This window comes from Bombus pascuorum, chromosome 15 (genome assembly GCF_905332965.1).
Source record: "Bombus pascuorum chromosome 15, iyBomPasc1.1, whole genome shotgun sequence".
Classification (NCBI taxonomy): domain Eukaryota; kingdom Metazoa; phylum Arthropoda; class Insecta; order Hymenoptera; family Apidae; genus Bombus; species Bombus pascuorum.
Genome location: NC_083502.1, coordinates 3,196,372 through 3,219,697, shown reverse-complemented (window position 1 = coordinate 3,219,697; position 23,326 = coordinate 3,196,372). Strand labels below are relative to the sequence as shown.

General features: G+C 37.1%; 1 protein-coding gene across 4 annotated transcripts in view; it reads right to left on the bottom strand.

Moving 5' to 3' along the window:
- Nucleotides 1–21,882, bottom strand: part of LOC132914699 (aquaporin-like) — a 54,265-nt gene extending 32,383 nt beyond the window's left edge. For 3 of the 4 annotated variants that reach the window (XR_009659651.1, XM_060974027.1, XM_060974028.1), the window contains exons 1-3: nucleotides 21,500–21,882; nucleotides 14,418–14,582; nucleotides 1,669–1,856 (exon numbers count right to left, since the gene is read on the bottom strand). Coding sequence is in view for 3 of the 4 variants with exons in the window: in XM_060974027.1 (XP_060830010.1) it covers nucleotides 1,669–1,856; nucleotides 14,418–14,553 (324 nt within the window). In the remaining variant the exon portion in view is untranslated. The remainder of the gene's footprint in view (nucleotides 1–1,668; nucleotides 1,857–14,417; nucleotides 14,583–21,499) is intronic. The other variant, XM_060974026.1, reaches the window with a different exon arrangement.
- Nucleotides 21,883–23,326: the final 1,444 nt, after the last annotated feature.

Here is a 23,326-nt window from a genome sequence, read left to right as displayed (position 1 = left end):
AGCTGGCACGAAAATTTTGCAGAGAGTGCTATAAAAAAATGTTAAACAGTTAGGATGAAAAATTGCTAAGAATCGGAGCAAAAAGGTGACCACCTATTGTCCAGATCGTATCGACGAGCCACGTTTATGTTCAAAGCGTTTTAACACAGTGCACCGTTAGGTGCAAGATTTCTTCTCATTTCTTTTATCGATGTTCCAATAATGTTTAAACGTTCAATGGGACACTTATTATTTCAAAGTATCTTCTATTTATCGGTTATATTGAAAATGGCCTAACTGTGAATTTTCATTCAATTTTTACAATTGTAATAAGTTGAAGCGCTCCGGTCATCAATGACCGCCGTGGCGTCACGGCAGAAACCGTGGCGGATCATGTATGACCCACGTGGCAGTCAAAGTGTTAACTGCGTTCGACGTGTATATTTCTAAAACTAAATTCCCCACTTAACTGGTTGACGATAAACTAGGAATCATCCGCGGCGATTATAAAAATCGCTGCGATATCATTAATCATCGTATCTTGTAACAAATAGACAAATGTTCAGATACTTTTGAGCGATGACGTACATATAATTTGTCAGCTATACGAAAGAAAAAGTAGAGAAGATCGATGAAATTATACAAGCATTGATCGGTGAATTAATCGATACGTTGGTAATAAAATTTTCCAAATTTCAGAATGTGGAATTAACCGTTTCCACCTGTGAATCGACTTATATACACCTACTGATAAAGAAATTAAAGAAATTACTGTGTATTTTTATCTTCCAAGATACATTGAAATTGAAATTGAAAATAATTTACAGAGCTAACAGTGTACACGTGAAATGACAATATATCTTTTCTTCGATTATACTCGTGTAACATCTACTCGGTTAAATATTGAATCAGGTGAAGAAAATCAAACTTTGCAACAATGTCGAGAAACGTGTACTCCGTTTCAATTATATAATTACAAATTCGACAAAAGTTACATAAGAAATAACGTAGAAAGATGTTGGTTAAACCTTGGATTTGTTTACCGCGTGCCATCGATTCGATTAATCGTACGCAACATGCATGAACTGCCTTTTGTTTCTAAAACATTGGCTTCCCAATTCACGTCGAACGTAATCCCGCGAATGTTGCGTCGCGTTCAAGTCAGCGGCACGACTTCACCACTCAACTATACGACGTTTTGTCGCAAAAGAAACGTGTCGATTAATTTAGAAGGTTTCGCGTTATTATCGCGTCGAAATGACCGTTCTGCTCGCATTATCTCGTTTGCACGCAGGCAGCATACGAGTTTGTAAAATAGTCACGAATCTGTCCGTAGTTGCTTTTATTCTTACGAGCGGGCCAGCACCGTTACGCGAGAAACAACCCCATAGCGTGGAGTTATCACCGAGCCAAGTTTCACTCTCCTAAACTCTTCTTTTCAGCCATTTGACGTTAAAACTTACTGCACGTTCACGCATGGGCTGTTATCTGTTGATGATATTTTTCATTCCCAGCCAATGATCCGAGCAGATAAGAAATGCACAGTAATTTTCCAGCGACCGTTACGATGTTACATACGTTAACTTTTGTCGTCTGTGATGAAACAAGCCCTGGTTTTGCATTTTCCCTAACGACAACCCAAGATGTGGCGCGAAAACTTTGACTCGCAGCCACTTTCCAAATGCTCACCTGTATAGCTATCATGGCACCTAGTCCAAAGGCCAGAGAGATCTGCATCAGGTTCGGTTGAACACCCAAGCTTCCGATACATCCTGTACATCCAACGAAGACCAGAATGGCGGTGCCGATCGCCTCGCTAACGGCAATGCACAGCGTCTTCCAGCCGGATGCATCCTCTCTCATCAAATTGCTCAGCCCTGTAACGAGACAAGAGGGAGAGAACTATGATTGTATGTGAAAGATCGAGGGACCGGATCGACGCGACGGAGACGTGATCGATCGGTGTGTCTTTTGTCTTACGCTAGCTGAACCTGCGAGGCAATTTTTGTAAGGAAAGTGGACGCACAGTCATTGCCAGAGACGCGGTCGTCGGATGACGCGGCGGAACTCCAGGCCATGTTCTGTCGATGGAAAAACAGCCGATCATAGGCCCGAAGGTGGCTGCCAATTGGAAGGAGAATGACGATACATCGATATCGGAATTCCTGCGATTCTATCAACCCTTTCGCTGCGAATTCATTTTTGATTCTGTCAGTGTAGCTGAATTGCTTAATGCTCGATAAGACGGTCATTTTATGGTCCCGATAGCTTCTCGGTAGGTCATAGATTACGTGGAAATTTTTAGGTATTTGTAGTAAATGGAATTTGTTGAAACAGATAATTTCTCTTAGTTGGGTCTTTGACGAGGCTGTAGGTTACTTTGTTTAGATGTTAACACGAAGCAGAACATTTTTAACGTGTCAGCATTGGATTCTAGGAATGACGTTATCTTCATAGGACTCCATAGAAATTTGTAGGTATTTATGGTAAATGGAATTTATTGAAATAGGTAATTTTCCTTAGTTGAATCTTCGATAAGGCTGTAGGTCACTTTGTTTAGATGTTAACACAAAACAGAACATTTTTAATGTGTCAGCATTGGATTCTAGGAATGACGTTATGTCCACAGGACTTCATAAAAATTTGTAGGCAATTGGAAACATAAAACGGATAGTTTTCTTTGATAAAACGAATAAAACGATCAGATCCAATCAATGAATACATCAATTACAATAATAAACGCAGTGGTGTCCAAGTGTTTTTCCATAGCCACGTTTTCAGCTCTGTTTCAATCCTTGCCAACGTAATCACGGCTACGTCGTGACTCGTTGCAGCGTAAATGAAATTTCAAAATATTTAATATAACGCGGGCAACTTCCATGCTAAGAGCTGGAACGCTTTCAGCCGTCGTAAATTTAAAATTCCTCATAACAAGGTCTGTCTAATGGATCTAGGAATATGGTAATGGCAATGCTGACCGATATCGCTGGCGCCAAAGTAAACAGAGGCTCGGTTGGAATACAGATGTCAAGGAGATGGCTATCGGGCGAAGAAAGAGGTTTAACGAAGGGACTCGCGGTGAATGCATAATGAAGAGGGCAAGCGGGCAGGCAAAGGTGAACATTAGAGGCGGCACGAGCTGATATTCGAGCCGAACCGGAAGCCGGAATAACGCTGGCGAGCACGTGCGAGATTTTCCTGGCGCAACGAAGATCCACGCTCGATCGCCTGCAATTTTCTTAATTACGTCGGGGGCCTTCCCCTAGCTGCGACTCATTAGGGTAACCGCGAACGTGCACGCTCGATCGATGCCGTTTCCAGATGAAATTGCCCCTGGATCGTGCGAAATTTCATCCTTCCCGGCTGCCTAGTCTCTCTATTTCTGAATAGAACGTTAGATAGACGTGGAAACTAGATTAGAATTCCTGGAAGAACCCTGGTCGCCCTCCGGCTCTCGATAACAGCCATTTCGTTCTGCACTTGGTTAAATTCTAGGTTATGTTACTTTTGTAACGTCCTGTAGATGCAACCGCGTGAATATGAGAATTTATCGGCAATCTAATTCGCATTTGGACTCTTGATAAAGTGAAACTCTTGATGAAACTTGCTTAATTCGAGGGTTACATCACTTTTGTGGCGTCCTGTAGATGAAGCTGCACGAACACGAGAATATATTGAAAACCTGATTTCCATTTGGCTTCCTGATAAGAGGTATTGTAAATCAAACTTGGTTACTTTAATAATTACATTACTTTTGTATCATCCTATGGATGAAACCGCGTGCGATGGTTACAGGAATTTATTGCAAACTTAATCTGTATGTTTGGATTCCCAATAAGAACTAGTCTGTGATCAAATCTTTTGTACCATCTAATAGATGAAATTATGTACATATTGAGAATCCAACTTACTGTCGTTAAGTTTATTCGGATCTTAAACTGCACATACAAATTTTGTATCATCCTATAGACTAAGCCTATATACATAGCAAAATCATGAAAATATACTCAGAATTTAACTTACCTGTGAGCTTGCAAACCTTAAGCAACCTCTATACCATAAGAAACATAACTTACCTTTGATATCCAAACAAGAGATGTTCTACCACCGAAGCTATTCCCATTTTACTTTTGTACAGCCCTGTACGAAAGAAGTGTCTACTCTACGCCTATGATAATATGCTAAAAACTTACCTATCGATAAATAGTACCAAGGAATTTACGTCTTGACACAATGCGTCATTAAATATCGCATTATGTAACTCAATACGTATACGATCGACTAGTGAATTTAAAAATCGTTTATCATATTCGTCCCCTCTGATCTTCAAACAGAAATATGTTATTTTTAAAAGCAAAATGTAGCGAGGCTTGTATGCTTGTGTTGAACGATTCGTAGGCCTGATTACAAGTGCTTCTGTTCTACTTATCGTGGATAAGAGCAGTAATCTCGGGTCACTGTTACGTATACGTGTGCTAGGAATGATAAAGCCGGTATCAGCGATGGAGAAATCAATAGCATAGGTCAAACGAGCAGTTTCTGAATAAGCTTAAAAGATGCATGCGAAAAGTTTCGCTCGCGGTGCAGCGATACATATACATTGCGTAATTTGTCTTCTTACGAAAGCCAGCAGCATCAAATAATTTTTTATCAGATTCGTGTTTATCAAACATTCTCGTTTCTTGTATTTCCTAATTGCTAATGATAGAACAAAATTTTCTTATTTATATTTGTAACGTTTCTTCTCGTTTTACATAGTTTAAAGAATATATGAAATGCACTTGTTTAATCGTAAATTAGCAAGTTTTTATAGCTTCTGAGAAAAATAAATCGTGGATAAACGAATCATCGCCGTCAATTGTAACCACAATTCTCAGGTAGCTCGGAGATGACGCGCCGAATGAATCTCCCTATACATCTAACCGTGTCATTCTTACCAATTATCCCCATAATTCCCTAGAATTTAGTATTTCACGAATCACCCGGTACGCTTTAATAAGCTAACGTTCAACTTCAACTTTCCACTCTCGAGGTATATAAGAGGGAAAAAATAAAAGGAAAATATCATATTGACATTAATGTTTCATTAGGTTTACTATCGTGATACTTTCGCGCGGAGAAAATGGCCACCATAACCGTTACGGTGAACCATCAAAAATCGCGTAAGTAGCCTTAATGGCGTCAAACTTGGCAAAGTGCAGTTTCAAGTATCCTGCGATACAAAGTCATCGTTTCAGTGAAAATTTCGAAACTTAAAGAAAAACATTTTTGACGTAACCTGATAGTTTACTCGGTCGCAGATTTGTCTGCAAATTGCATGAAACGATTAGGTTTTTTGGGCTAACCTCGAATTAGTTTGGTTCGTTTTGATTTGAGTTTTAACTGGTTTCCAGTTGAATTCGTTTGTCGCGTAAAATATATTTTTGAAAAATCTAACAGGGCTCGATTTTTCGATGATTCGTGATGCGTCAAATTCTTCGCGAAATTGCCGCGTATTGGTGTGTATAGGGTTAGACGGAGGATATGCGGAGGCACGTCTGCCCCAGAATTGCGGCAGAGTTCTCGTGATTAACCGTGTGCCGGCCGGATATAATTAGAAGGCAACACGTGTCACGCACAATTTCCATTAGCGTCCCATCGAGAGTGACAGTGATCAGTCATTGACGTTTGCCACGGCTTTCAAGTACGATTCCATGTTGATGATAGCCTAATTATTGGAAAAGGATCGACTCTGGTGTTATTCATCTCTGTAGAATCAGGTGCACCAATCTGCGCATTCACATAACGTTTTAGATAATTGCACTACTATCATGAATGAAATTTTACTTTAGTCTTTAAACTTATCACTTGCCAATTCATTGGCATTGCTATCATTGGTATTGCTACTGACTGGTAAATTATTATACAAATGTTGCGGTTATGTTCCACCTTGTTTCATCTGATTTATGAGAACCAGGTAAGGTAACCTATTAAGGAACTAGAGTATCGATAAACAAATTTAGAGAAACCAGTTCTTAAATTGGGGTTAGGTTGGGGTTAGGTATGCCTAATGAATACGTTGATAAAATAACACAAAAAGGAGAAACGTTTAATCACGTGGAAATCAAAGTATACATTGAATGAAGTTAACGAAATAAATATTCTGGTTCAGTGCTTAGAAGCGAATTGATTTTAAAACACTGTTCTAAGATATTCCTAATATTATAATTGAATACTTTCGAAAAAATGTTTGTTACATAAAAGCGCGATGTAAATCGTCTTATAGAATGAGTGGTCGGATAATGGTGGCAACACATTCTAACCGTTGTTGCCAATTTGAGTTAGGAACGAGGAAGTGCCTCTCTCACTTATTAATGTTAGAACCAAGTTCTTCTTTCGGAAGATTGTGTATACAAGTTTGCGATGATATCTGGTGTCCATAATAGCAGAATTACGAGGGACGTAGGTGTTGCCGGTAATTACGATGAAAGTTACCTGCTCGTAATTAGGATTCTAGAAAGTAATAGTCCGTGATTTAGAAAAGAGTGAAAGGTTGATCGTCTGCCTTTCGAGCATGAAACGCGATAAGAAACGGCCAGTTTCCCCATAGCTTGCATCAATTAATAATTTATGGTGGCAATCAGCACGCCATCTGCTCTTAGTGAGAAGAATCATTAATCACTCGATAGCGTGGCTCGATAAAGAAGGAAATGGTTACGTCGATAAAAAACGTAACGATAGAAAGTTCGATAGCGATCGATTTTTCACTACGTAACGTATAAAGGATTAATTCGCGTGAAATAGGATGAAACCATCTTAATTTAACATTCACACGATCGTCAAGTATTCACGAATAATCGTTGCTGTCTTTTTCTACACCCATACCCATATTTCTAATTAATGTTCTGCATTTATTGTAATAAAAAATTCATTATATTTTTTCAACTCGAAGTATATGATTAAATTCAAGTTCTCAAAATCTTGATTTACACCATGATGATTTTCGACCCTACTAATTTTCTATATTTATTTGACATATTTTTTAAAAAGCCTGATTATCTTATCTTTTTGCCAATGTTTTACGTAAATTAGAAAATGTATCGTTATCTGTAATGAAGATATTCCATAATAAAATTAAATACTTAATTAATTAAATTTTAGGTTAGGTTATGTCCAAGATTCCAATATGGTTCTGGCCGTTACTTTTTAGGGCTCACTTTTGCATCACTCTGTATATAAAGCTTCGCGTTTATAAGAACTTATTGACAACTTAACGTACATTTGAATTTCTAATAAGAACAACTTTTAATCAAATCTGTTTAAATATCGATTTACATTACATTTGTATCATCCTGTAAATTAGATTCCACGTCTAGGAGAATTTATTGAAAAGTTAACCTATCTCCGAATGTTTTACATAGATTAAGAAAATGTAGCGTTGTATCGCGTGATTTACGAGCTGGCCGGTGTTAAATATCTCGATACGCTCGAAACTGAAACAATAGAGTTCCTCTCGAATTAATAGCGTGCCGAGAGACTGGAGTAGAAAGCGCGCGCGGAATTAATTTCTGTCTCGCCGCAGTTTAGTCGTTCCTCGGCCCATATAGCTCGCGATTCGACGAGAGCACGCGCGAAAGCTCCCAAGATCGAGGACTACTTCTTGCTCGAGCGTTCCACGCTCCAATTAACGTCGCCTCCGCGCTTTCCGCAACACGTTCACCCCGACCATCTCTTCGCTCGACAAATTCTCCAAATATCTAAATAAGGAAAAAATTTGTTGTCGTCAAATTTCATCGATCGGGCGATTCTGATTCGCTTTATATAATATTCATTTGGTTTTTTTTAAATAATAACGGATGATTGAGATTAGATTAGGTTTAGATTTTTAATAAAAAAAGACGACAAATGTGTGTAAGCAGAAAACGATTAGGAGACGAAATTTTATTGTAAAAAGCATTTGAAGCCGTTGTATTAGGTTTGAACTAAGTTTGAATTCGTTTGGTGGGGTTGAGTTAGGTTCGAATTAGTTTTAGTGATTGGGTTTTCGATAAATTTGGTTTAATTAAGCTCGAGTGTTAATAGACTAAAAAATTTAATGTAGATTAATCGATTGCTACGTTTATTTGAAAATAATTGAAGCGATTTGATTAAGTTTGGCTTAGATTCGAATTAAATTTGAATCAGTTTGATTATGTTTGGGATAAGATTTAAAAATTCCGTTTAATCTTTCTTTGAGTACGACACAAGATTAGTTTTGAATTAACTGGCAATGAAAACGAGCCAAGTTCTACCTAATTAAAAAGACATTCAAACCATTGAAATCTCGAAATCAGCAAAATCCTCGTACATTTATGTAAAAGTGCCTGATACGAATGCTTATGTTTGCGTTCACAAGGAATTATCATGTTGTACATAATTTAAAAAATACTTGTCGTCGATTACCATATCTCACGAGTCACGAATATAGCTGACTAACAATAAGTTAATTAACTCTATCGGTTCCCTTTTCTGAAAACATTCGACGCGATTAGTCAAGCCGATAAGATTTGTCTCTTCGTCGCTTCGATCGTCGTGCCATCGCCAATTAATCTCACGAATTCTCTTACACAGCTGCAACAGTTACACGTGTGACATTGAGCCAAGTTCGCAGTGAACGTCCACTGACCCCTCTCCGAAACGACACAATTCCCACTCTTTCTCTCTTTCTCTCTTTCACACGCTTTATTAACTGGTGTCTAATAGAACCATATCACGTGCCCACCATAATAACAGAAAAATTGCTATTTTCATCTGAAGTCCTCCTTTACCGAAGTCTCGTGCTCAAAGACGATATTAATTGAGTAAAGTTCGTTTCTTTTCCAATTTATTATATCGTATTGCAATTTAACATCTTACCGACCAATAGCCGATTAATCGGCTTTTTGTCTCCGACAATCTTCTTCATTATTTGAGCAGTAATTTGTTATTTAGTGCTAAAGTACCTTGCTCGGTTGCGTCAGTTGCGTTGCTTTGTAAGCTCGCACCGTTTTATGCCAATTTGAAAAACTTACCGTTCGCGATGAACGAGAAGAATGGTATTGGAGAGTCTAAACTGAAACAGAGCCGGCGCCAGGGAGAATGCGTATGCTGTTGAACCGATAGGGGTCGGTAAAGTGTTAAGATATATAAATATCCACAGCATTAATCAGGTTACTTCACTTCCTTTCTAATGATAAAGGTGTACCATAACTCATGGGATCCATTTCACAAGAGGAGCAAGAACAATGAAGAATTTTTTTACGAACGTGTGCGCTACCTGTCCTCGTTTCAAAGTCGCGTAGCCATTTTCGTGTTTCATTAATTCGCAACTGCTTACTTATCGCTCGGTCTGTCCGCAAGCTCGCGATCGTCGTATCAAGGAATTTCGCAATGTTTCAAAAATTCCAGGTGTATATTACTCTTCCAACTCTTACGAAGATAAGTTTTTTTTTTTTTATTTTATTTTGGTTATTTTATAATTTGTCCTTATGGACATTTGGTAAAGTGTTATATCTTGTTGGTGAAGAAAAAAAATAAAAATAAAAAATAAATATAGCATGTGGATGGCTACCCCCAGCGGGGTGCCAGCTTCGTTTTTTCTAAGTAATATCTTTTATGAACGAAGATAAGTAGCTGCGAATTATGGAAACACAAAAATGGATCTAACTTGGAAACAAGAACAAATGGCTCTAACTTGGAACAAGATAGCACACATGTTCATACGGACCTCTTTCATTGTTCTGGTGTCTCCTGTCGACTGCTGAAATGGGTTCCTCTCATTATGACTATCGAGGTGTCTGGTGAGATAGCCAGGTAGCCGGCCAATTTTTGTAAACCTGGCTGTCTCACGAGTACCTGAGTACCTGGGTATCTGAAATGCTCGGTTGAAATCGTTAGCCCTATAAATATCCGCATGATGCATATCTGGCTGCACATGAAAGACTCGTTGCAGTTACCCGCACAACCTAATGCTCAAAGTTGGAATTAGTTAAGTTGGCTTTGATCTTCTGCCAATTTACTACATTACGATATGCTTTACGCTGCATAAACTGTTCGCAAAACACATGTTCCTGCACACGACAAACACTCGTTACGCTGGTTATCGCGATTTCTTGCTCAAAGACAGTACTAACGAGATTAGGATTCTCCGCTCTGCCAGTCACGCTTACACGCGTCGCGTCTAACTTTCTACACGGACCATTTTCAACCACGCTGAACGCCTCGTAAAGACCAGTTTTCACCGGAAAAATACGTTTCAGGATCCCTGCGTGTTTATTAGCCGAGTTTGCAAGCGCAGATGACGAAGGAACAGGGCGCTCGGATGCATTGCAGGTAGAAATCTCATGGGATTTCGCTTATCGAGGACTCTTGCGGGCCGGAAAGAAAGTTGCGCGCGAAAGTATCTGGAACGTGGAAAACGAGGGAAATCACGGCGATTATATCGGCTCGATATCGTGGCGCCCCTATGGCCACGTTGTTTCGTGTGATTTGCGTTTCGCAAGTGGGACAGTCGTGAGAACACGCTTCGTAAATGCTTCAATAAATCAGGCCAGCTAATCAAACTGACTAAGCTGTATCTTCAGGGTGGGAACATTTCGTTCTTGCCCTAGTGTCTTTAGATTTCTCGTTTTCACCAGCGAATCCAATTTCTTCATGTTTGTCTTCTCCAAAGGGAACAGAACGATGTTCCAATGTCGTCAATTTTTCTTTCATACCTTTCGATCTTTCTTAACAAAATATTCATCGTATAATTGGAGGGCGGAGGAAGTTCGTTGGAATTTTATTACATTTTCTAAACGACTGTTTTACAAAACCAACGAATTTGAAAAGAATAATTTGAAATATGAAAAGAAGAATTTTCGTTCTCGATTACTGCGATGTAACCTCAACGGAGATCCTCTGTGAGATCTATCAGCAATTCGGATTATAAAATTTATAGTTTATATCGTATCATAATTGTAGTTTTAAAGTTTATATGTAGTCGAAAAAGTTACGGACAATGTAAAAAAAGGAAGGGTTTCAAAGAGAAAATTACACGACACGCAGAGAAACGTATTATACTCTTGTGTGTTTGACCTTTCGGTGACCTTGAAATCTTTTATGAAGTCAACATTACAATTTTTAAAAGGAGACCTTCATCTTTTATCACATGTTTTTGTAGCCGACATTCAGAAGTTTTCAAAATAAACTTGTGCCATTCGCACCGTTCTTCACCAGAGGTTTCAAGATCATCTCAAAGTGAAATGCACAAGAGCACAGTACATCTACCTCGATGTCGTGGGAATTTATCGACACATTTTTTTCTACCGTTCATATTTTTCGAGATTTCTGAGCGGTTCGAGGAGACGATGTGCAAAAACAAATTGTTGTTGTCAACGTGAGAAAAAGTATCTAGTGTACTGTTACTAAAAACCCACGTTCCAGTTATAAACTTTCTTTCGACCACAGCTGTACAAGTCTAATGAAATTAGATGCTGTGGGCATCGTGAGACGCTAGATCACCTTCTTTAGAAAGGTTATTTTATAGAAATGGTTAATAAAATTTCTCATTCGACAGTATGCCAAACTATGTCATTTTTTGTAACGTTAATTCCATCTGCTTTTGACTATTAGAACGTGTACAGTTTGCAGTCTTTGAAAGATCAACTAACACGTGAATGAACGTGTAATTCTTTCGTTTCATTCGGTTAAAGTACTTGGCGATCAATGAATTTTTCTTGCCACGTAGAACCTCTTTTTTTACGCGTTAATTCGACGTATTAATTGGTAACTTGTAACTGCACAGTTTCTCTAGTAACAGTGGTTGGATTGTGCAAGAGGGAAATTAGCACGATTAGCCTTCAGCTTCCATAACGGTGCTTGCAGAAACCAGGTTCGAATCTGCTTACTCGACATGGAAACCATGTGGTTTTTGCCATCGTGAGAAAGGACAAGGTATTCTTGACCTTTCTCGAAAGCCAGTTTCGTGGAATCACGTTCACGTTCCATTTCTCGAAAATAAAATCTCGAATTTCGAATAACAAGATCTTTTAACCTCCGTGATCCTAGCGACGAACGATATTGTTTAATTAATTAAAAGCTAAAAATGTTTAAGCCTGAATAGACCTGCTTTCGTGGAAATATAATGGGACAGAGACGAAGTAACTATTGGATTTAATAGTTCAAACAATTTGCGAGTGTTCGTCATTAGTCTCGAGCGACTGGTAATGACACGGTGCTAATTATCTCACACTATGTCACTATGACACGCAATAGCAAGAATAGAGCCATCTTCCGGGTTATTGTTCATCGTAGACTTATTCAAACTTCAACACGTGTAAATATAATTCACCTGCCGTATTTTAACCTACTGCATGGAAATTCGACATGAAAATACGAAGGTTATGAAGATATCAAGGAACGAATTCGTCTGGTGATACTCAATGCAATCTAGTAACATTTGGAGACAGATCCTAGAAACTTTTATAGGAACTAACTGAATAATAAAATTGTTGGTAATTTCCTTTGGATAATAAGAATAACACTATTTCTTAGCAGAGTGTAGTTGATTTTTCGATTTGGAAAAGAAAAAAAAAAACAACCAAATGAGTAAATAAGGATAAGTGACTAAAGTTTCGTAAAGAACTATACGAGTAGATACGATGGTTATGAAGCTTTTTAAGACCGAAGTTTCTGTAGACATGGAGAAAAATTCATTCTTGCCAATTATTAGTAATAAAAACGTATCGTTTCCGATGTTTCGTAAGGGAAATGTAAAACGTTCAAATTTCTAGCCAATTTGCCAAACAACATAAAAGATATAACTTAGAAAAAACGAAGCTGGCGCCCCGCTGGGGGTAGCCGCCCACATGCTATATTTATTCTTTATTTTTATTTTTTTTTTCTTCACCAACAAGATATAACACTTTACCAAATGTCTATAAGGACAAATTGTAAAATAACCAAAATAAAATAAAAAAAAAAAAAATTTGCCAAACAAAGCGTCTATCGTTTAATTAGTTTACTTTTAATATATAACACAATTTCGCGAAGAAACAAACGAAAAACCGAAACATGCCCATGCCACTCTTCGTTAACCTCTTTTAAACAATATCGATAACTCTTCCCTAGTTATTTAATCTAGTTATCTTCCCCTTGCGAAAAAGAAACTAGATCAGAAAACCGACAGAATATCGTCTATAATACGTTGCTTCGAGCAACGCGTTTCTAGCAAATAATAAATTACCAAAAGTGGACGAAAAACTATCAAAGTATAATCGTTGCGAACCTTCTTTGAACAGCGATAATTCCTCTACTTCGATCTAGTTTGCTCCATGGCAAAAAAAAAACTAGACTTGGAAAGATACCACGCAATATCGATATTTTCTCCTCTGTAAGATGCTGTTTCCAGCAACGTGAATCATCTATGCAAATTATTTTGTCGTTTTTCCCGATAATGGAACATCTGTTGCGCGCTGAACACAAGCAGAGTCTGCCGATGATCATTCGGTGGTCACGGGTTTCGTTTCACGTGACGGAGTTTCCGGTCGATCACGAGATCTCTGGTAACCCGATTTCCTGAAATGCACGCCGCGTCGCCGGTACTTTCTTTTCTTTCACCCGAGAGGAACCGGTGCCAGCGAGCACCTTTCTACGCGGTACGATCGAATTTTTATCCACCAGGCCGCCTAGTAGAATTCCATGGCGAAGCAATGCCAGCAACCCACCAGACCCAGTCGAATCGTCCTTTCGTCTCTTTTTCTTTCTCTTTTTTTCTTTTCTTTTTTCCACGCGTCGCGTTTTAATCATCAGGTGAACGAACTTTCGCGGAATCGAAACTTTCGTCGTCGCGCCGCTCGCTTACATTCTCATTAAAAGGAATGTTTAGTTTCACGATAGAACTATATATATATCGTCATTCTATTCTTTATGATTTATTATTCTATATAGCATATTTTAGCATTACACGTTATGCTTTGTTCGCTGGCACGTTTCTATCGCTGAGAAACAAAATTGTTAATTTATAACTAGACTGACAAATATTATTATACATTGAAAATTCTATTGGATAAATTCTACATTCTAATTATTCTTAAGCCTATTCATTTAGACAAAAGACATATTCCAAGCATTGTTTGTATAAAATAGTACGTTGCTTTCGCTTGTTCTTATTTGATTATTAACACCGTTTCGGTGTATTCCATTGTAACATGGAATCTACACGCTGAGTATTATTCACATCTGTACATTTTTGATATGCAATATAATTTGACTAATTTTTCAGTATTCCTCGATTTTTATGAATTTCACGAAAGTGTTATACGAAAAAAGAAGATATCTGAAGAGATATAAATAAGTAAGAAAAATAGCAGAGATAAATTTCCAATGAATATATAAAAATTCACGGTCTCTATAAATTAACAATGAAAATCCGTTAATAATGAAAAAGAGAGCAGACTCACATGGTATTTTGAACTTCTTCGTGGCACTCTGTATGCTGGAGCTCGGATTGAACGGGATACCAACGCTTTTCGATTTTCCCGCTGTACTGGCGGTGATCGCACCAGTCTGTATTATCGAGATGCCAGTTTGCTCCATGTCTCACGAACTGGTCCACGTCAATCTGCCTGCCCGTTAAAAAATTCAACGTTCATTTCATCGATAGAACTCGTCGAGTTTAAAGGGAAGAAAAATAGGAATTCTTTCTTCGCGGGTATCTACGAGTAATTTTGTTTATTTTTACAAATGGGAAATAATTTGTCCCGGGAATTTGTCGGTAGCCATCCCGTTGAATTTCAAGAAACAATTAAGAGAAAGGAAGGAAAAAATAGAAATATCTTCTTTCGGAAGTATCCATGAATAATTTTGTTCGTTTCTTCAAAATAGGAGACATTTTAATCCGTAATTTGTCAGTAGCCATCTCTTCGAATTGTTAGAAATAGAGAAACGAAAGAAGAAATGGAAATTCTTTTTTTAAAAGTGCCATCAATAATATCGTTCATTTTTACAAAATAGGAGATATTTTAATCCGTAGTTTGTCAGTAGCCATCTCTTCGAATTGTTAGAAATAGAGAAACGAAAGAAGAAATGGAAATTCTTTTTTTAAAAGTGTCCATCAATAATATCGTTCATTTTTACAAATGGAAAATATTTTGATTGGGAATTTGTCAGCAACCGTCTCGTCGAAGTGCAAGGAATAAATAAAATAAAAGAAAAATAGAAATTCTTCTTTTCACAAGTATCCACGTGTAGTTTTCTTCGTTTCTACAAATGGAAGATATTTCGTCAGAGAATTTGTCAGCAGCCATCCCATTGAATTTCAAGAAACAATTAAAAGAAAGGAAGGAAAAAATAGGAAATCTTTTTTCAAAAATATCTATGAATAATTTAATTCGCTTTTATAAACAGGGAGAATTTTGATGCGTGATTTGTCAGTAATGGTCTCGATGGATAAATTTAAAGAAACAGAGGATGAAGAGAAAGAATAGAGAAATGGAAATTGTTTTTAAAAAGCATGCATGAATAATTCTATTTATTTCTATAAATAGGAAATATCTGGATGCGGAATTTGTCAGTAGCGATGAAACACAATGGTAAACGCGTCGTTTTTCGATTTCGTTATCAGCGAGTTCGGAGACGCGCGTATAAGTGGGACGGGGTCGTAAATCGCGGCTGACAGAACTGTGAAAAACGCGAGAAATAAGGCGGACGGCTGTAAATCGTTCGGAAGCGTCGCTTTTCTCGCGTCGTAACATCGAATTGATAAAGAGACACAGGTTCGTCGCTGGTACTATGCGTTTCTTGTTTTCGCAAACCCATTCACTCTATAAAAAATGAAAGTTGTTTACTATACCTTTCAAAGATTACATCTACTATTTTTAATTGATTTCGTACTCACAAATTTCCTATTTATAGAAACCAACAGAAGTATCGATGAATAAAGAAATTTGACGAAGAAAGCAATCTCAAAGAAAAAAAATACCCAATTCTCTTTCCTCCTTCTTTTCCTCGTATCTCGAATTTTTATTGGATAAACGAAAGTAGATATTTTAGAAAACTGGTACTATGGTTTCTGTATTTCTCTTTTTTCCACCTCGAACTAAGTCTGCTTTTCGTTTGAAATTGGCTTGGCAACTAAGTGGCAATTAACTATTTTGTCATTGCCATCTAATTAGGTGAGTAGTAAAGTAAAAAAAAAGCAAGTTTAGCAAGTAAAAAAAAAGATAGAAATTACTATTAAATAATTATTAATTTAATATTTTATAAAATTTGATACATACATGTATGTATAATTTTTTAATTTATGAATATTATATTTATATAAATATTGTAGGTGATGTAATTTTTTATATAAAAAAATAATTTTAATAATTAAATATAAGTATATTAGATTAATAATATTATTATTAAATAATATAAATATTTAAATTATTTAAACGTAATTAGGTGGTAATAACAAAATCCGCGATCACTTAGTTGCCAACACAATATTATTTCCTATCGTCAGAAACAGACCACAGGTGTACACTTTTGCATTTCCATTCTGCCCCTATCTTTATTTTTGTCTGAACAGCGATCAAAGCAATTGAAGCTAAATACAAATTAAGTAGCCTGGATATTTGACATATCCTCGCGTATTATGCGCATCTTGTGAATGTTCGTGTCGTTGAACTCTTCAAAAACTCACAAATATTCGCGTAACGAATTGGAACGATACAACGTGCCGGGCCGTTTGAATTTTAGCGAATCAATTAGTTGCACTTTGGCTGGTTGAGCTTGCTTACCCGAACGTGACTGCTTGTATTTTCTTATTCGAATTACGTGAACGAAAAATAACAGGTTGCAAGGAAAATCGACGAGTTTCTATTATTATGAAGTGCGATTATATAAACTGTCCACCGACAAGTTCAATTAAACGCAGTTCTACCGTGTTATAAGAATAAAACTCGAAGGATTCTTTGAATGAAAGAAACTTGAAGAAACTGGCAAAAACTCGACGAAAAGACCGCACTGCAAGTCGAGTTTACCGCCGCATTGTAACGATAATTTTGACGAAACGATAGAAAATGCAGGTACGATCGAAACAGAAAGCAATTAATTAGCAATTTACCGTACCAGTGACACTTTGACGACGCGGATAATTAAATTGCACAGGCCGAAATTGAGGTGGTCTAATTGATATCGAATTCTACCATTGTGCCAAGGCTAATTGACGTTAAAGAGCACGTTATCGTTGCGTTTCCATCGCCGGGCTAATTATACCACGGGAGAAAGATAGAGTCTCGGTCACGCGTTATCGACAGATCGAAACTTGCTGTTCATCGTGTTAAACGGGAAAATTCGGATCGTTTTGCTTCGTCGTTTCGCACGCAGTGGCTCGCCAAAGTATTTCAACGATCGACATAGAAAGCTTCGAAGCTTCAAAGAAAAAAAAGAAAAGAAAGGACTACGTAAGTGTTTCTGAATCGTCGTTGCGACCTTTCCCGGACAGAAAATATCGATAAGTAGAATGGAAATTTTTATTATTTGTAGGAAATTTCGTATCGGAAAGGACGCGATTCGCGGCAAGTTTAACGCTACCGAGCAAAGTATATGAAGCTTCCTCCGTCAAAGAAATTTTAGAGCGCGAGTTTAGATGTGTATCAGATTGTCCGAAAAGTTTCTTTCGTTTCCTAAGGTGATAATAGAACAATTTCTGTTTTATATTATTTTATTGAATTAGCTATGATCCATTTCGTTCTATTTCTGTTATCATGTTCCTGCATAATTCAATAAACTAATATAAAACAAAAAACATTGTGCGTCTATTGTTTCCTTATCAAACGAAAGAAACTTTTGAAGAAAGAATCTCTTCCACTTGTATTAAACAAGCAACGAAATACAAATCGAGAACATTTCCAGGAAGATCTAAACACGCGTGATATTAACAAATTACGAGAAATATTGAAAATGGGAAGCAAGAGAATGGGAAAATAAAAGATAAGAAGAGAAGCGAAGAGACGTAGCTTAATTAAAGGGTTGATGACTATAGACCAACAAGAGTGAAAAATAAGGTAGCATAGTTGCTTGCTATTATACTACTTGCAGGTGGAATAAATCTGAGAACAGAGCAGGATTGTAAGCTAAGATTAGGTTAAATTAATGAGACTAGGACAAGGGAGGGATAAGGTTTTGCTTTAAAGTATTATAAATGTTACATCGAGTCATCCCATAAGTAACGCAGCTTTTTTAAGAGCTTAGTTTAAAACAACGAGCGTTGTTACTTTCAAAATGTTGAGAAGATCCAATCAAAAGCTTGATAGGGAAATATAATGAATTATAAAAGAGATACGGGAAAATTCATCACTGATCGATCAGTGATATACAGGTAATTTTTTTATTTTTGTCTGACGTATGAAAACCAACGACTGCATTGCTTACAGGTACTAGGTTGTCCGAAAAGTATCTTTCTTTCGCAAACGTGTTTTTTACAACGGTGAAACCAAGTCTGTGAAATGTCGCGGTGTTTTTTCTCAGCAGAACAAAATGGATCGTACGTAATTCGAGAAAATAATATAAAACAAAAAACGTCTATTATTTTCTCATAAAACGAAAGAAATTTTTCGGACAACCTAATGTTACAGTTAAATGTATGTAGTAGATTGTCCTGAAAGTTTCTTTTGTTTTACAAGGAAACAATAGATACACAGCATCTTTTGCTTTATATTGTTTCATTGGATTATCTACGATCCATTTTGTTCCAATAGAACAAACATTGTTGTGCATCTGTTATTTTCTTATAAAATTAGGATATGTTATAGTGATATATTAGTTGTCCTAAAAGATTCTCTCGTTTTATAAGGAAACAATAGATACACAGTATCTTTTGCTTTATATTATTTCATTGGGTTACGTACGATCCATTTTATTTCAATAAAACAAGCATTGTTGTGCATCTATTATTTTCTTATAAAATTAGGATAGTTAAATGTATATTTTAGGTTGTTCTAAAAGTTTCTTTCGTTCTATAAGGAAACAGATGCACATTCTGTTTTGTTCTATATCATTTCATTGGGTTACGTACGATTCATTCTGTTCCAATAGAAGAAAAATCGTTGTACATCTGTTATTTTCTTAGAAAACGAAAGAAACTTTTGGCACAGCCTGATATATACGAATTTTGCTATGTTTGTCGTATTACATCATACGTGGTATTTATATATAGAAGATGAAGGTAGTGGGACGTTGTAAACCCGTAAGGAAATCAATAAAAATTATTATCGTTATTATGATTATTCAAATCAAGATACTGGTTATATCATTTAAAGAGTAAAGTCCACTTCCATTCATAAAAATATGAATTTGCATGAACATCTGCCAACTACGTATTAATAAACCTCGATAGAAATTTAGTTTCCCTATCTTTAACACTTGTACCTATAAACTGGCTATACATGGTGTGTAGTAATTTTTGAATAAATTTGTGCCTGCAATTATTATATACATTTCTGATCAAATTTCGCCAATATAATCGCGATAGTCGTATTTCGTTGCAATGTTAATGAAATTTCAATATGTATCCGTGTAGGTATAAATAATAATTTATAATATAATATAGCATTTATATAACATCGTACAGCGTATAATACATTAAACAAGCATAATTTATTCATCAAACATTTCTACACGTTGCAATATATTTTACACAACGTACGTAACTTATTCATAAGAGGTGGAAAATTTCTACAAATGTTCAACTGTTTGGCTGCATTATCGTAGAATTGCATGCTCCACGCAATCTGAATCAAGTGGAGCGATCGATAATCCTGATTTAATCCCCGGCCAAGGATCTCACGATAAGGATGTAATCTTTGTACGGCGCGTTGTAAACATCGGAGTTGTTGGTAATCGAAAATTCGTATACATACACACGTATCCGAAGTTTAACGTACAACCGTGACCAAACTATGGATTAATCATCTTCGATATTCCTCTTTTAATGATTTCGAGTGTTCTTGCTTCGAATTTCGATTAAAATTCAAATAATTCTTCCTTTCTCCTCTCGTTTCAATTTAATTCTCGTATCTGCGAGATTTGATTCGTTTTATCGACTGGTTTAAATTTCGATTGAAATTTCTACGAGAACTTTTGCGTATTCAAGTAGAAGCTCGGGCTTCTACGTTTTATCTCCATTCGAATCGACGTTTCTACGTTTCGATTGAAATAAAAAAAAAAAAAAAAAAAAGGAAAAAATCTCCATATTTCGATGTAAACTCGAGTGCCCAATGTCAACAATCCACGTTTCGTAACGAAATCATTATCTTGCGTCTCCGTCGAAATTCAAATTCAAATCTGTGAACTGTTAGAAATTTCTGAACGAGAAATTCGAATTTCCGCGTTTCACGGCTGGAAAAAATCACCGTGCAACGATCGTGCTGCATTCGTAGGAAATTTAAAATTGGAGAAATGCGCGAAAATCGTATAATACGCAAAGACAAGCAAAGTATGCGAAGCGCAGTTTAGGAACAAAAATAGGCGACAGCATAGTGGAAATAAATTCTTCAAATACGAAATGTTTACGCAAAAATATAAATATTAATTTCGTATTTACTAATAATATTTACTAAATACTCTGCGCGCTACAAAATTGGACACAATTTTATTCACTTATGAAATTTCTTATTTCAATAAAAATCATTCAAAAACGAAAGGCGAAAAATAACTTATTTGTTATCCCTAATTTGCAAGTGAAATTTTATTTCCCATTTGCATCCAGTCGACAAACAAATGATAATCTATAAACGAATAATTTTTCCTCCTGTCTTATCTATTTCCATTTGTTTATTAATTTGATCGTTAATTAACCAGACCGCAGTTGACACTTGCTTTCAAAACTACTAGCTTTGCGAACAAATTGTTCGCAAGTATATTTGATCTTGGCGTATTCGTCGTAGTCAACAGACGTGTTATTGACAATTCTAAATTCCAATACACAATACTCTCACTCTCTCTCTCTCTGTCTCTCTCTTTCTCTCTCATTGAACTGTTACCTTCGTGTAAAAATAGATTATCTTAAGCATCGATAAACAATAAATAAAAATAAATAGAAAGTAAACTGATTCAAAAATAACACTTAATTTCATTGTTTCAAGCAACGCCCTCGAGCTCGTCCAAATAACAGACAATTCTTCCCCTTTTTCGACTGGACCGCCCCATAACAAATCACTGTCCATTGAAACAACTGTCTACGTGTAAATTTATTCAACGATAGCCTCACCATTGACCATAAAATTGCACGATAGCCAAGACCAGTATACAGTAAAAAGTAATACCAATTTGATGTTCATCTTCCTTGAAAATGAAAAATCTACCTCCACTACCTGCTCTCGCTAGACCTTATATCCGCTTGTTTCTATCCCTCGCCTTTATACAGCGTACCGATTATTATTATAATATTCACCGGACGAGATCGATTTTCTACCGAAATTCCACTCGTTCCATTAGCTTAATAGAAACGCGTGTGGGAAGAAAAATCCGCAGTCCGGTTCTGCATAAAGTGACTCACGCTGAGACGAAGATCGATCAGCTATGCCCCACCTCGAGTTGTGTTGCGAGCAGAGAGAAGAGAGGAGCACGTGGTGTTTCTCGCGGTCACTCGGTCGAAGCTCGATAATATGACACCTGGACGAAAAGCGGCGGCTAGACTTGCGCGATTCGGCACAACGTCGTAATGTCGCGTGGCTTCACCCAGACTGAATCGGCTCGCGACTCGCTTCTACCTCTATATGTAGAATCTCCTCCTCTGGCAGGCACTCTGGCTCCCGTTACTTCTGCCAAATCGATGCCAACCGGCCGACATAGTTTCTCATCCTCTCGGACGATCCTCCCCTCGGACAATGCCATTCTTTCTCCGCAGCCAACAAACGGATTCTGCGTTCTTTCGCGCGTCTTCCTCTTCCCGCGTGTTTATGAAAGCGCGGGACATCGTGAACAAAGTTGGTGCGATTATTGGGTTGGCAACTAAGTGATCGCGGTTTTTGTCATTAGGTGGTATTGACAAAATCCGCAATCACCTAGTTGCCAACGCAAGAGTAGATCAGCGATTTATTTGTTTATTTATTCGTCGGTATATTCCGAGATGGTCCGTGGTTAATAAACGATAACGTCATCGACGATCACAGGGAAGTATCAGGTTGTCCGAAAAGTGTCTTTCTTTTACAGACACGTCCTTTATAACGACGCATCTCTATACAAACATGAAAGCTAATCTATCGAACGTTGTGATCTTCATCTTGCTAGAATAAAATGGATCATAGGTAATTCGATGAAATAATATAAAACGAAAAATGTTGCGCATCCATTATTTTCTTATAAAACGAAAGAAACGTTTCGGACCACCTAATATGTTACTAACGATCGCGCGTTTTGCAAGATCAAATGACAGTCGGTTACGTGGAACGAAGCAGATGCAGGCTGTTTAAAAAACGTTGGAGCCAAGTCTGTATAGGTTTGCAGGAAATTTGAAGTGGCAAGAGTGGACGAAATATGGTACTTGTCGTAACGGTCAGTGGATCAAACAGATTTATACTCGAATACCATTTGGTTAGTTGGCTTTATAAAGATGGAAATTCGCAGAAAAATTCACAATCCAGGAGCTGTTGATAATGGTGAGAGTTTGCGGCAGATAGATTATTATATAATTGTGATTAATTATCATTTCGCAGAGTTTTCTACGTTAATCGGATTAATACCGATAAAGATTAACTTTGTTTAATGTAAGTCGGTAAAAATACGATAAGCTCAAGTTTTCTATTTTTTGAAGCTTCAATGATAACGTATATCTGGTTCTTGACATTCCTGTTCCGTTTTTATTAACACGTTCCTCTTTATCGTTCGGACATTCCAGATCGCTAGTTCAGGGCAGATCTGCAACGCTGCGTCTTTTTCCTTTCTTTCTTTTTTCTTCTTTTTTAACTTTCAATTCGGAGATGCAATTGAACTGGAATTTTGGGAATAAGATAGAGATCTGGAGGATCAAAAATACGTTAACACTTTACCGACCGATAGCCTATTAATCGGCTTTTTATCTCCGACGCTTACCAACCGATAGCCTATTAATCGACTTTTTGTCGCCGACAATCTTTTTCATTATTTGAGCAGTAATTTGTTATTTAGTACTAAGGTACCTTGCTCGGTTGCTTCAGTTGTGTTGCTTCGTAAGCTCGCACAGTTTTATACCAATTTGAAAAACACCGTTCGCGATGAACGAAAAGAATGGATTGGAGAGTGTAAACAGAAGCAGAGCCGACGCCAGGGAGAATCTGCGCCTGAGCTGCCGATTGGACGTGCGCATGCTGTTAAACCGCTAGCGGTCGGTAAAGTGTTAAGTTCA